Genomic DNA, 13429 nt, shown 5'->3' with positions numbered 1-13429 from the left:
CTTCTTCTTTCCCTCTTTCTTTTCTTTTTTAATCCCTCGCCTGCAGTTTGGCGTGAAAAATACATGCATGTGCGTGCCTGTTTTTTTTTCCTCCCCCCCCCCCCTGCCCCCCTACACACAATTTCTACGAGCTTTAGCTCTTATAAACAATTGAGCGCAGCAGAGGCAGCCACGAAGAAGAGGGGGAGGAGAAGCAGGAGACTTTTTTTCCATTCCTCAGCCTTCCTCTGTTCTCAGAAGATTATGGACACATGATGACAGAAGCGGAACATAATGGCGGAGATTGAAAACGGGAGAGAGGCGGGAAAAAGAAAAACAAACCGGCGGCGGCAGCTCGGCGCAGGCTTGACAGGAAGGCTGCGCTCGACAACGCGCTAGACAATACCGTGCGCTGGTTGTGCGTCAGCTCATGACACAAAGAGACATATTGTGCGAGGCGGGTGGAGGGTGGAGGGTGCGGGGGGGTTGTGGTGGGGGAGTGTGGGGGTTGCAGGGAAATGAGTCCATTACACAGGAAGCTGCGCTGCTTTGCACTCACGACAACGTGTTAGTTTGCTTCAACGCTACAAGGTGCGAGTTGTGTTGTCAACGGGTCAAAGGGGCAGCAGGTGGGCTGGTGGGGGGGGCGGGGTGGGTACCTGCACCTGCACATGCACATGCCTGACTTGGCACACAGTGGGAGGCTCGTGAACTTTGATCTATGATGCGTATGATGCAGGAATTGACTGAGAGTGTTTGTGGCACACCCACCATTGATTTGCTTTGGTTGCTTGTTTTTTTTACAGCCTGTTGTCAGGCAGATTCCATATGAAAGTGCATTATTAAATATGACAATAGCCTTTGTTCTGCTACGAAGCAATGACTTATTTTAGTGGGAAACTTCACTGTGTTGTCTGTCTCTGCTGCACATTGAGCTGGAGAGCAACAGGTGGCAGAAAGACGCACCTTGAAAAGTGGGATTATCATCGTCTGCTCTTCCTCTTCCTCTTCCTCTCCCCACCGCCACCGCCACCATCTATATCACAGCGTTGTCATGCGTGGCGGAACTAAAACGCTGCAAGTGCAGCAAAGTGTGACCGTTTGTCCCGACATGCCTTTAAAGAGAGAGAGAGAGAGAGAGAGAGAGAGAGAGAGAGAGAGAGAGAGAGAGAGAGAGAGAGAGAGCGAGAGAGAGAGAGAGAGAGACCACCTGGAAGTGGAGAAACAATGGCGTCAAACTCACACTCGCCTGCCATGTGGGAGGAGTTTGCTCCACTTTGGTCACACTGGCTAGCCCCGCCCCTCCAACCACCAGGCTGCAAACCGCAGGTGGGACCAGTGCGGTGCCGCCTGGAGCCGGACCATGGGCTGCGGGAACGGCAAAGTCCTGCAGGACGCCTCGGTCAAGGGCTGCGTCAGCGTGGTGCAGTCGCTGGTGGCCTTCGGCAGGTCGTCTGACCACCACCGCCACGACGACGGGCCAAAGACGAAGCAAAGGAGCCAATGGTTCTCCGCCGCCGCCAAGCACCCGCCGCCAGGCTCCGGCGTCCAGCCGCAGGAGGCGAGAGACGGACGGCGACAGGAGAGAGTTGCCAAGTACAAGGACACGTTTGACCCGCGAGTGACGGCCAGGTAAACGCTGCAACGCCAGACTAAATTCTTTAGTTCTTTTGATTGAGCCACGGTGCAGAAAGCTGCTGACAAATACACACAGTTGGATCAAGCTGGTCGACTTTGTGACATCGCAAAGGGCCCGGCTAACTCTCCCAAGCTGGTTTACAGAACCCTCAGAACCCCTGCTGAGGGCTATGCCTTCAGTCAGGAGAGCAAAAGAAGCTGAGTTTCAGCAGGCAGCCGTAAACAGAGGGCTAAAGACATGTGTGTATTCTGTAAGATGAAGGGCGTTCTTAGAAAAGGCCTGATGCTGCATTGCTGGGGTAAAAAACATGGCCGTCAACAAGCGGTTTTAATTTGACTTCATTACTCAGCAGTTTTTTAAACCACCTCTGAACTCAACGAATGGGAAGGACGAAAAAAACTGCAAATCTTAAAACATCCAAAGGTAAACAAGCAATATTGTGTTGACCTCCCGTTGGGTTGAATGCGTGATTGCTGGAAGCTCAGAGGCTGAAACTGCGTGTTGCACCATCACGCCTTTCCTCTTCTTCTTCCTCCTCTTCTGTCTGAACCCGCCTCCGCCACGTTCTCTTAACGTCTGGCTAATGCACCGCCGGGTTGACGATTGCCATTCACTTCACCTGCCAACACCTGGAGATTTCCGAGACGACGAGTGCGCGAGTCGTAAGCGGTCCTCGGTTCCTCCATCGACCTCTTCGACTTTGCCTGCAGATGCGGGCCTGCGACGGCCGGCGGGAGATCCTGCCATACATCAGCGCCGCCGAGCGCCGCCGCCGTGCATCAGGGGACACTTAGGAGGCAATGAGTCACAGTTTCTCCTCTGCCCGCGACAGATACGACATCAAGGCGCTGATCGGGCGCGGCAGCTTCAGCCGCGTTGTGCGCGCCGAGCACCGTGCCAGCCGCCAGCCCTTCGCCATAAAGATGATGGAGGTGGCGGCGGGCGGCGGCGGCGGCGAGGCCTGCGCCGCCTCGGAGCTGGCGGTGCTGCGGCGGGTGAGCCACCCCAACATCATCCAGCTGGTGGAGGTCTTCCACTTCCCACGGAGGGTCTACATGGTGCTGGAGCTGGCCACCGGGGGCGAGCTGCTGGAGCGCGTGGCCAGCAGGGGGCGCTTCACCGAGAGGGACGCGGCCCAGGCCCTGCGGATGGTGCTGGCGGCCGTGGGGTACCTGCACGGCCTGGGCGTCACCCACCGGGACCTGAAGCCCGAGAACCTGCTGTACTACCACCCCGGCGCCGACTCCAGGCTGCTGGTCACTGACTTTGGATTGGCCGCTCTGGGCGGCCCGGGTCACGGCGGGGACCGGGACCAGACTTGGTGCCTCACGACCACCTGCGGGACTCCGGAGTACGTGGCCCCCGAGGCGTTGCTACGGCAACCCTACTCCTGCGCGGTGGACATGTGGGCGCTGGGTGTGATCTCCTACGTCTTGCTGAGCGGGTCCATGCCGTTTGAGGACGAGAGCAGGACCAGGCTGTACCGGGCCATCGTCATCGGCCGCTTCAGCTTCCACTGCAGTGTAAGTGACTGGATTTTTCTAGTTTTTTTTATAATAACCTAGAAGCAGCCAAGAATTCTATGAACAGCTTGGCACCCAGTGATCCAACTGTCAGGAACTTCAATAGCTCCAATAGGTGAGTCACTGAGCTGAATAGAAACATCTGAACTGAGTCTGAACCAAAGAAACTCTCCTCCGGGACTCCATCATCAACCCCAGCATTGCATGTCTTTCTATGTAGATGATGATTTGCTTTCTCTTGAGCCTGAAACTGATGAATGATGATGAAGGAGCGAGTCGTCACGTCACTGCTCCCCACACGAGAGTCGACCTCCGCATCTGCCTGCACTGTGTTGACAGTGTTGTGACAGTCTTGCAGTCAAACTGCATGTCTTCCCACCCCCCACCCCCCACACACACACCCCACTCCCTCTGCTGAGACACAATTTCAGTGGGCAGCAGCTTCCGCTAGGAAACGCTAAAAGTAGGTCTTGTCGGCTTGTTATTGCGTGGGCGGACGAGCCTTCAGCCAATGAGTAAGACTCTTTCTGCTCCACTGGCTCTGAAAAAGAAAACCCGATTCGAAAAAGAAAAAAAAAAAAAAAAAAGCTGCCATCTGCTGTTTACATTTCATTTCATTTCCCATACTTCTACCAACGGCGGGTGCAATCTGCCGCGCCGTGCCATACGACGTGAGCGTCCTTTTGTGCGGCAGCGCATACCTCCACATATGGCGTGCGTTCTTTCCTCACCGCCTCTCAAAGGAGCCATTCAGGCCTCCATCCAAGCAAAAGTGGCTGCAGCGCTCCGTCTCTCTCTCTCTCTCTTTCTTCCCCCACCAACCTGGTGCAAAGTGGGTTTTCAGCGACCCTGCATGCCAAGGTGACCCCCCCCCCCGCCTGTCAGTCCAATAGCACACGTGCATGGCAGCACAAACGTTGCGGTGGAAGTCTAGCGGCCCTTCCTGCGGCCGTGGGGCAGGCAGCGAGAGCCTCGTCTCAGGCCGTCATGCAACCTAAGTGGGTATTTTTAACGGCGGCCGCTCCGTCGAGCTCGCTGGTGGAGTTCGGGCTTGTTCTTTTCACGCTGATTACACCCAAGGCTGGATTATTCGCCGGGCTTTGAGCCCAGCCCCGTTCTCCGTTTTTTGCGAGATGCAGCCTGACACTTCTTCAACCCGTACGCATAAAGAGAAGCTCCCTTTACACAGGGCCCCTGCACTATTATCCCTGTGTTTACCGCAGCGCTGACCAGCGAGCGCACAATAGCACCGCAATCCTTCCAGAGTTTATGCAAGAGCTTATTTCACTTTTTCTTCACGGCGGCTTTGGACACGGCTCATATGTAGGCCACGGCGATGCAGGGGAAGAAGAAAATGGAATAAGGAGGAGGGAAGAAAAAAAAAAAAAAAGATCCAAGAGGCGCATTTTGCAGCAGCATCGCCGCCACATTGAAGACGTCAATCTGTGAGCTGGCGTCGGGACAGAATGGAGACATCATGCATGGCTGAGTGGCAGCCGAGGACTCCGTGGATCGGCCATCAATCACCCACTGAGTTCCTTTAAATCTTGACAAGATACTTACTCTTACTGCCACGCCACAAATATCCCTCTCGACGTGATCGACTGACAAAGCGACCACACACACACACACACACACACACACAAAGGGTGATAATGACGATGGCAGCGGCCAAGTGTCCACAGACGACCATCGTCTGCTGTCACAAGTGTTCTTCACGTGGTGCAGAAGTGCGCTTCTCTGCGGGGGGTTGAGGGGAGTTTAAGCAGGCCGAGTCCAAGCGTCCCTCCAAGCGTTGAGCTTGACTTGAAGAGTTTCATTTGAAATTAGACACCCGCCTCGCACACTACTGACACGGGCACCTGTTCAGAGCGCCTGGCTGTGCTGCAGCTGCTACAGCTCAGAATGCATCACGAGAACAAAAGGATTTGAGTAAAGAGGGGAGGAAGGAGTTGTTTAAGTTGCACATCAAATGCAAACGTGGATGAGAAGCAGCGGCAGATTTCTCACACGAGGCTGTAAACCTGCTGCTGGCCCGAGCTGAAGTGCACAACGTCCCTGCAGAATGGCCCGACTTCACTCAAACACTCAAGGCTGAACGGCTGAATCGAAACACTTTGAGAAACGCAATCCCTCGCTTTTTATATTTGCCGGCCGTCCAATTTCATTTTGCTTATTTATTTATTTTACGGGATCAGGGTGGTGGGGAAAATGTGCGCGCTGAAACAAGATTGTAGGTCTGGAGAGGAGGAGGGTTGAATACCGGCTGAGTGGAGATCCAGCAGAGTCCAGTCAGCTCACCATCACCACTGACAATTAGATATTGTTGGAATTAAGTGATCAAGAGAGAAACTTTTGGAATACGTTGATTTTTTTCCCTCCAGATGGACTCAATTTACTTCCTCTGTATGCAAATAAATTCACTGGGGCTGCAATTAGCCAAGTTCTGTTTACCCAAGCAGAAACGTGTGTGTGTGTGTGTGTGTGTGTGTGTGTGTGTGTGTGTGTGTGTGTGTGGGGAGGGGGGCGGGGGGTAGGTGTGTGTGAAGGTGTGTGTGGTCTGGGTGTTGGTGCTGTTAGAAATGAGGTGTGAGACTCGCTGTAAGAAATGCAAACGACCTGCGGCACCTCTCCACTGCCCAGCTCCTTCAGCCTCTGCCTCACACACACACACACACACACACACACACACACACACACACACACACGCACACACAGGCGCCATAGCCTGTGGCCGCAGGCCCAGCGCTGCAGACACACGTTGCTGTGTTTAGTCAACAACAGCAGGGCGAGGAATTGGAAGCAGAGTCGGTTGATGGTTTGGGGGGGTTGGAGAGGGAGGGGGTGGAGGCGGGGGGGGGGGGGGGGGGGACTGTAGCCCGGAGATGCCGAGCGTCCTCGTACCTTATCACACTAGCTGTGCTCAACACATGTAGGGCGGAGTCACCCAATCAGGACATCTCCTGTGTGTGTAAGTGGATTTCTCCCCTGCCGGCTGTGTGTGTGTGTGTGTGTGTGTGTGCGTGCGTGCCCGCCTGCCTGCCTGCCTGCCTGCCTGCCTGCCAGTGTCCTGGCACCCCCCACCCCCCTGTATGTAAAGCACAAATCCCCTCAGTGGTGGTGAGCCCAGTGAGCCCAGTGAGCCCGGTACCGTATCGCCCAGAGCAGACTTCCTCCCCGACCTGGCCCAAACATCTGCTGCTCTGGGAACGGTGAGCCCACTCTGCCCCCTGGTGGGCAGCAGCAGCAGTAGTCCGCAAACAGTAGCCCTTCCTTCTGTCTGCACATCCATGAGGGGGGGGGGGGGTTGCACCCCAGCCGACCAGGCTGCTGCTGATGCAGTAGATTTCAGTCCAGGGTTTGCGAGGAGGTGATCAGGCGTCCGATCCGAGACGCTGAGCCTTGCTTCACTCCCCCAAACAGTGCGTTCTGCTGCTGATCACACAGTGTAATCCCTCCTGGCGGCGGCACTTCCTCCACGTGCTGCTAACCATGGCTCAGTCAGGCGGAGACGTCGCAGAGACGCAGTCGTCATTCCGGCTCCAACGCGACGACAAGGTCTCGGGAAGTCTTTGCACCGCTAGCGCCGTATCTGGCCGCCACCCCCTTCCCCCCTCGGCTAGCTCACCTCTCAACACAGTGATGTATCACGGCGGCTCTCACCTCCACCACCAAACCCAATAACGCCTTTGTGTATTTTGACGTGAAAAATGTAGGAAATAAGGGGGGGGGGGGCAGATAAACGTCCTGCCGGTGGCTCCGTTCCAGGAAAACAACGTGTCACTTCCTCTTCAGGTGCAGCTCCATGATAGCGGAGGAGAGGCAAACCTTTGCTGCCTCTTCAGCGATGTCTTCCTCCTCCTCCTCCTCCTCCTCCTCTTTCTCCTCCTCTCCTTTTTCTTCGTCTTCTTCCTCTTCCTTTTTCCTTTTTTTATTTATTTTTTTTCGCCGCATCATTTTCTTTTGCGCTTCTTGTTGGTCAGAGTGCAAAAAAAAGTCCCTCCTGGATCAAGTGCAGGAGGCAGTGTTGCGCAGGCTGCCGTTAAATGTACACATTCCCAGGCCACGTTAATGGGGATTGAGTCAAGGCAGGATTGTCATTCAAGCCGCCGCTCCCTGCCTCCTTCCTGCCCAGTGACACTGCCTGCTCTCCCGGAGAGGAACCACAACACAAAGAGAGGAAAGTTGGACCTAGAAGATGTGTTTCCTCTCTCTCCCTCTCTCTCTCTCTCTCTCTCTCTCTCTCTCTCTGTCTCCAGTCAGTGCTCCGTGTGAATGAGCCCGTCCCTGATCTCTGAATTCCTCTCACCGGCAAACAGTCTTTGCAATTGTCAATTTCACGCTTGATTAATTGTCATTACTCGGCGAGAGACACGGTGGTTGGTGTGGGGGGGAGAAATGCATTTCAGGATTAAAATGGAGGGCGAGACCTCCCTAAAGAGGGAGATTTAGCCGCTGCCAGGTTGAGGCAGAGACTGCGAGGACTGTGCAGCGGCAGCAGCGGTGGTGGCAGCAGCAGCAGCGGCGGCGGCAGCGGCAGCAGCGGCGGCGGCTGTGTTTAACTCCCGTCCTCCTCCGCCAGTCACGCTAGAGAGGATCGGGGCTAATTGCTGGCTGATTGTGGAAATAGCTTCGCCTGTTACAGAGGGACAGGACTGCCGTGTGTGTGTGTGTGTGTGTGTGTGTGTGTGTGTGTGTGTGTGTGTGCGTGTGCGCATGTGTGGGCATGCCAATACCTGACAGCCATCCAATGAAGAAGTCATGTCAGGGGGGAGGGGAGGGCCGAGGGAGGGGTGTGTGTCGGCTCTTCACCAGCCCCCCTTCCCCTTCCTCCACCCCCCCCCCTCGTCCCCCCCACCTCCCCCACTCCATCAGTCAAATCCATCGCTGTCTTTAATGCTGAGACCAGGAGAGCGAAGGTCATGGACAACCGCCACAATGAGTGGAGTGGACGTGAATAACTTGTGTCTGGCGGTGAGTTGCAATCACGATGGCGGTGCCTTCCCCACCACATTTCAAAGCGCTCTCTAACATTAGCGCAGGCCGCCGCCGCCGCCGCTTGAATTACAGAGCAGAAGATCCCGACGAGCCTCATCTGCTCTGGCCTGTTACTGCGAGGTTAATGCAAGAGGGGAACGAGCGTGCACTCCAGTCCCACACGCATGCTGCCGCTCCTCTACCTCACAGCCGTCACATCCTTTCACCCAGGACGGCTAATGCTGTTTGCCGAGTGACATTTGGCTTTGCTTTGAGATTACTTTCTGTGCTCGTCATCCCAGAACAGAACAAAGACTCCACTTCTGTTTTCTTTTCTCGTTTTCTTTTTTTTTTTTCACTATTTATTAGAAAGAAATCATGCCTTCTCCTGTGTACACCTCCTTTGACTCTTCATCGCGGTTAACGGCTGGTTGTGTGTGAAGCGCCCGCCGCTGGAATAGCCTCTCATCTCCTGCTTCTCCTGCTCCCCGCCTGCAGCCGTGGCCCTCCGTGTCCAACCAGGCCAAGGACTTCATCCAGCGCCTGCTGCAGACAGACCCGGCTGCCCGCCTGACGGCCCAGCAGGCCATCCGTCACCCCTGGGTGCTCACCCTGGCGGCCGGTTCCTCCACCAGGAACCTGCATCGATCCATCTCCCAGAACCTGAAGTTGCGGGCGTCTCGCAGCTCCTCCCGCTGCCCCAGCAGAGCCACCAGCGCCGGAGAGGCCGGAGAGGCCGGAGAGGCCGGCGACCGTGGCGGTGGGAGGCTGCACTCGCCACTGGAGAGAAAACCCAAAGCAGCAGCGGCAGCGAGGCAGAGCATCTGGGCTGAGCCGGCCTCAGAGGGCAGTGCAACTGCTCGCCAAGGGCCGTCGGGAGCCTCATCGCAATCTAAATGAAGCCAAAGATTCATGGGAAGGCTAATGAGGGAGCAGGAGCAGCTGCCTTCATGCCTCAGTCTGTGCTGCAGTGCCTCACAAGTCAGTGAGTCAGTGAGTGAGTGAGCGAGTGAGGCTGCTGCTGTGCCTCTGTGCTCAGTCACCATCAGCCAAAGTTCGATCCCTCCGGCCGCCTCCTGCGATTGGCTCTGGCTCTTCTGACAGCGAGATAACTCTTTGAGGTGGGTGGGTCGACCACGCGGCTTCAGCGCACATCACATAATTGCTTGTCTGCGAAAAAAGAGCCCCCTCCCAGTGCGCGAGGAGGCCGCCTGTTTCAAAATGTGATGCGTCAGGACCCCAGACAGCGCAGCATTTACATTTTTCACCAGTCTGAGGCGGAAATGAGCAAATACTCTGCAGTCTTTTGTCATTCCTCCTACGTCCGGAGCGAGCGCTGAAAGCACAATTCGCATATTTAGTGACAGGCCTCTATTGCATTAAATGGAAGCTTTGGGTTTTAAGAGCCCTCGACTACTCCCCCCCCCCCTCCCCACCAAAAGATTAAACTCCGCTGTAAACAAGACCCATTTTCAAACGTAGCCTTTTATTCGGGGAGAAGTTTTAAATGAAAATGGTAATATGAGTAAGCACGGGGAGGGAGGAAAGTTCTGAAAGTGCATTAAATTGCAGAATATAATTGCCGATGAAGTTCAGCCAAGTTTATGTGCTCTCTATAGTAACTTCTGTCCCTTTTATGCGCTTTAATCATTCAGGATTAATGTCTTTGCTTATGAATGCAGAGTGTTAGCCTGTGCCCGTGATTTCTGTCTACCTGCAGAGATGCACCACAACGCATCAGAGAAGCTGACAATGAGAGTACAGGAAGCACTGGGAAATATGCTTTTTTTTACATAAAGATGAAAATAAATCAAATGTTTAACTTCACTTATTTGCGAGCATAAATAAAACAATATTCTCTGAATAACTGCGGTTGCACGTCTTTTTTTTTTATTGGCCCTCAAACTGCACCTGGGTTTCCTGCACTGTGCAAAGTGTTTCCAAGTCTGGCAGCGAGAGCACATTTTAACCAAAGCTTCATCCGGCTCAAGGCTTTTTATCCCTCCGGAGGCTGGAGTCAACTGTCTTGGGTCAACCACATTTTTTTTCACTCCAGCTGAACTTGTTTGCCTTTGCTGCAAGGCTGCAAAATTTATAATAAGAAAAATCCCAGAGTTTGTGCTTGAGCAAGAGAGTTGAGCAAACCTGCAGGTGCACTTTAAACTCCAGTTGAAATCCCCTTTTTTTTATTTTATTTTTTTTCCCCCGCCACGTGGTTGTCATTTGGAGGAAGCTTGTGAATAATTTCTGCAGGAGAGGAACGCTGAGAGTTTTTAAGGAGTCCCAGCGGCCGCCTGCAGCCACTGACCTGCCAACCGCGTCCCGCTGGGCGGCCCGGCCGGCCCACCAGCACGGTGACGGTTATTTCAGGAGCCACGCTAGCGGGACGTCAGCGGGGTGTTAATGGACCCTGGAGGAGGAGGGGGGGGGGACCACGCACGCTCCTCTTCGCAGCCGTCGCAGGCCGGCCGGCCGGCTGGCACAGCTCTGCGCACTCAGCTTCACATCAGCTGATATCAAATGATGTCTGACACCTCATGCATTTATATTTCCAAAACCCACAGACTCACAGCCTGATAAAAAGAAAATTTGAATTGAATTAATCCAAAGACAATTCGAGCAATAATGGAGAGTGGAGCTTTTTTTTTTTTTTTTTCTTGCTCCTTCCTGCAATTTCATTTGCAGCGCCATTATCTCCCAAATTGGAACGGCGAAGTGACGGCCGCCTCGTCCGGCTGCGCTGCCACAGTTTCATCTTAAACTTTTGCCTGCTCGCTCGGGCGGCGGTCTCACGCCCGGAAAAGCAAACTGGTGACGTGATGCTGTTTGCTCTGCGGCCCCCGCTGCTGTTTGCACGGCAGCAAAGTGTCTGTTCCCGGTGCTTCCTCTGCAGAAATCCAGGGGCCTTAGTCTCTTTATCTTTGGCCTTACTTGAAGAGATCATTTGCTGCTCAGCACCCTGAAACATAAGCCGGCAGATCCACTTGTGGCCGCTTGCAGGAGCAGAAGGATAACAGAGAGCGAAGCGGCGGTTGACTACACGGCAGGATGTGCGGAGGAGCCGTCTGCTCCCCCACCCTCGAGAGGACACGCGTGTGTTTCTTGGCACCGCTGGATTATTTGAGGTATCGCTTTGGTTCTTTTCTCCTCTGTCTTTTCTGTAGGAACCAAACTCCCGCTCCATCAAATGGAGCTCCCGTTTTGTGCGCCGCTCGCTGTAGAAATGATTTTCCTTAAACACCAGTTGCTGCTGCCGCTCCACTCTGAATGATTTGAGAGCAAAAGAGTGGTCCTAATTTTGAACCCGTAAATTGCTTTCCGTTCAGCCCCTCCCCTCCCGTCCCCCCCAGCTCCCTGACGAGCCCGCTGCTCGCTGCCGTCCTGTTATTGCGCCGCAGGAGCGCAAGGTGGGTCAATACTTTTCTCATTGAGGATGCAATAAAGGTAAAGCGTCTCATTACTCTTCCTACTCAGAAATTCTCATTTAGATGGTAGCCTGGATCCTGGCGCTGGTTCGCCACTTAGAATTTGCACCACTCATCTCCTGCAGGCAAAGCGGCCCCGGGTGGTGGTGGTGGTGGTGGTGGTGGTGGTGCTTGTCCTTGTTTGTTTGTCTTTTTCCAAACGGCGCCTACGTTGGGCAGAGCAGACGGACCGCCTCGTCGCATCAGTGAGGCCTCTCAGCCGGAACAGATTGGATTCAAATTATTAGTCATAAAGAATGCGTTTGCAATGGCGCTTTGAGGAGCGGATCGATAGCGGCGCCACGCCTGTCTGCTCGGTACCGACGCCGCAGCTGGCCCGGTTGAACTGGCGAGCAGACGCTCCTCATCGTTCGGTTGTAAAAATCCCTCCCAAAAGAAGCTGAGAAAAGTCAGCAGTTGGCGTCATCATTTCCTCATCTTGTCCTACAAACTGAGCCCGACTTCCCCTTCTTTGTTGTTTCCAGTCCTTTTGCGAGTACTGTTGGAGTCGTGAGGAGGCTTTGTTCTGCTCATCTGTCTCCTACACTTTATCAAATGCGAGCAACCACCGCACAGCAAACAACAGAAGCAGCCGTTTGCAGAATGCGTCGGCCACTGTTGTGTTTCTATCACGCTGCCAGCGGTGAGCTTCCGCTCGGCCCCCCTCCCTGCTGGGCCGCCATCAGGAGCAAGCAGAGGTTTGCAGACGTGGCTTCCACGAGCACAAAGAGTTGCTTTTGCAAAAAAAACAACATCAGCGACAAAGTTGAGGAGCCGCTGTGGTGAGACCCTGGGGCCTCTCTCGCCGCACCCAGGGATAAATTATCAACACCGCAGGGACGTTCAGCCGTTGCCTGCAGCGCCGCGAGGTCGAGGACGTGAGTCTCCGTGCGGCTGCTCGGCCCTCTGACTGCGAACGCGGCGGCGGGAATCAGATCACAGTAGCCGAGTTTTATATTTTTTTGAGATGTGAAAAGTCGAGCGCAGGAGACGCAAGGCTGTGCAGCGGGCGTTGCTAGGAAACTGCCAACACAAAATATTGGGCACTAACAACTAACAGTTTCATATACACATATATATATATACATATATATATATATGTATATATATACATAAAAAAATATATGTATATACATATATTTTTTTATGTATATATATACATAAAAAATATATGTATATACATATATGTGTGTGTGTGTGTGTGTATATGTGTAAAACACCTGTTGCTTATGTTGCATTTCATTTCTTTCAGTTTTCTGCTGAAGGAACGAGAGATGAGATTTCCTCGGCTCCCCAAAGTGAAATCTCAACAAAGCACAAAGCCGGATGTGAGAAGACACGCAACCGAACGTGTTGTTTTTGACGAGGTGAAAATGTTTCTCACCGCTTCCCACCGCCCACACCACTGGAGGGGGGAGGAGCCACTGGGGGAAAACCACATGAATCCCTTCCAGCAGGAGAACCTGAGCACTCGCTCCATCTTCCAGTCATCGCACACCAAATCTTCATGATGATGATGATGATGATGATGATGATGATGACCTCCAACAGACGCGGCCAGACATCTTGTTGGCATTTAGTCATGCGTGGATTTCTTTTTTTAGCAGCTGAAAACAGAGTTGTCACCTGACCTCGTGCTTCCATTGCCACAGCGCGTCTTCAGATTTTCTCTCTTTTCCACTAAAGTCTAATCAAACATTGCGTCTCTCCTCCCCCCCACCCACCTTTTTTTCTTTTTATAAATTTAAAGACCCTTTTTTTTTTTTTTCTTTACAGTTTTACCCTTGTGTCACATTCACGCTCTCACGCCACCTGGGAGCTGCCCGGTGCGATCATAATCTGGCTGC

General features: G+C 53.6%; 1 protein-coding gene across 1 annotated transcript; it reads left to right on the top strand.

Moving 5' to 3' along the window:
- Positions 1-1254: 1254 nt before the first annotated feature.
- On the top strand, positions 1255-9942 carry LOC142879691 (serine/threonine-protein kinase H1-like). The gene is made up of 3 exons (XM_076013092.1): positions 1255-1611; positions 2451-3141; positions 8617-9942. The coding sequence occupies exons 1-3, from the start codon at positions 1343-1345 to the stop codon at positions 9016-9018; spliced, it is 1362 nt and encodes a 453-aa protein (XP_075869207.1). The 5' UTR covers positions 1255-1342; the 3' UTR covers positions 9019-9942.
- The last annotated feature ends 3487 nt before the right edge of the window (positions 9943-13429 follow it).

This window comes from Nelusetta ayraudi, unplaced genomic scaffold (genome assembly GCF_046127955.1).
Source record: "Nelusetta ayraudi isolate G7.1 ecotype Tasmania unplaced genomic scaffold, CSIRO-AGI_Nayr_v1 ptg000141l, whole genome shotgun sequence".
Classification (NCBI taxonomy): Eukaryota; Metazoa; Chordata; class Actinopteri; order Tetraodontiformes; family Monacanthidae; genus Nelusetta; species Nelusetta ayraudi.
Note: the sequence above shows the minus strand (reverse complement) of the source record. Positions and strands in the feature narration are given on the sequence as shown.

What these genes read in the sequence shown, in the direction of transcription:
- LOC142879691 (XM_076013092.1), top strand. Translation starts at nt 1,343, where the DNA reads ATGGGCTGCGGGAACGGCAAAGTCCTGCAGGACGCCTCGGTCAAGGGC. An exon ending in GACCCGCGAGTGACGGCCAG is followed by an intron (nt 1,612 to 2,450) that starts GTAAACGCTGCA and finishes TGCCCGCGACAG; the next exon opens with ATACGACATCAAGGCGCTGA. An exon ending in GCTTCAGCTTCCACTGCAGT is followed by an intron (nt 3,142 to 8,616) that starts GTAAGTGACTGG and finishes CCCCGCCTGCAG; the next exon opens with CCGTGGCCCTCCGTGTCCAA.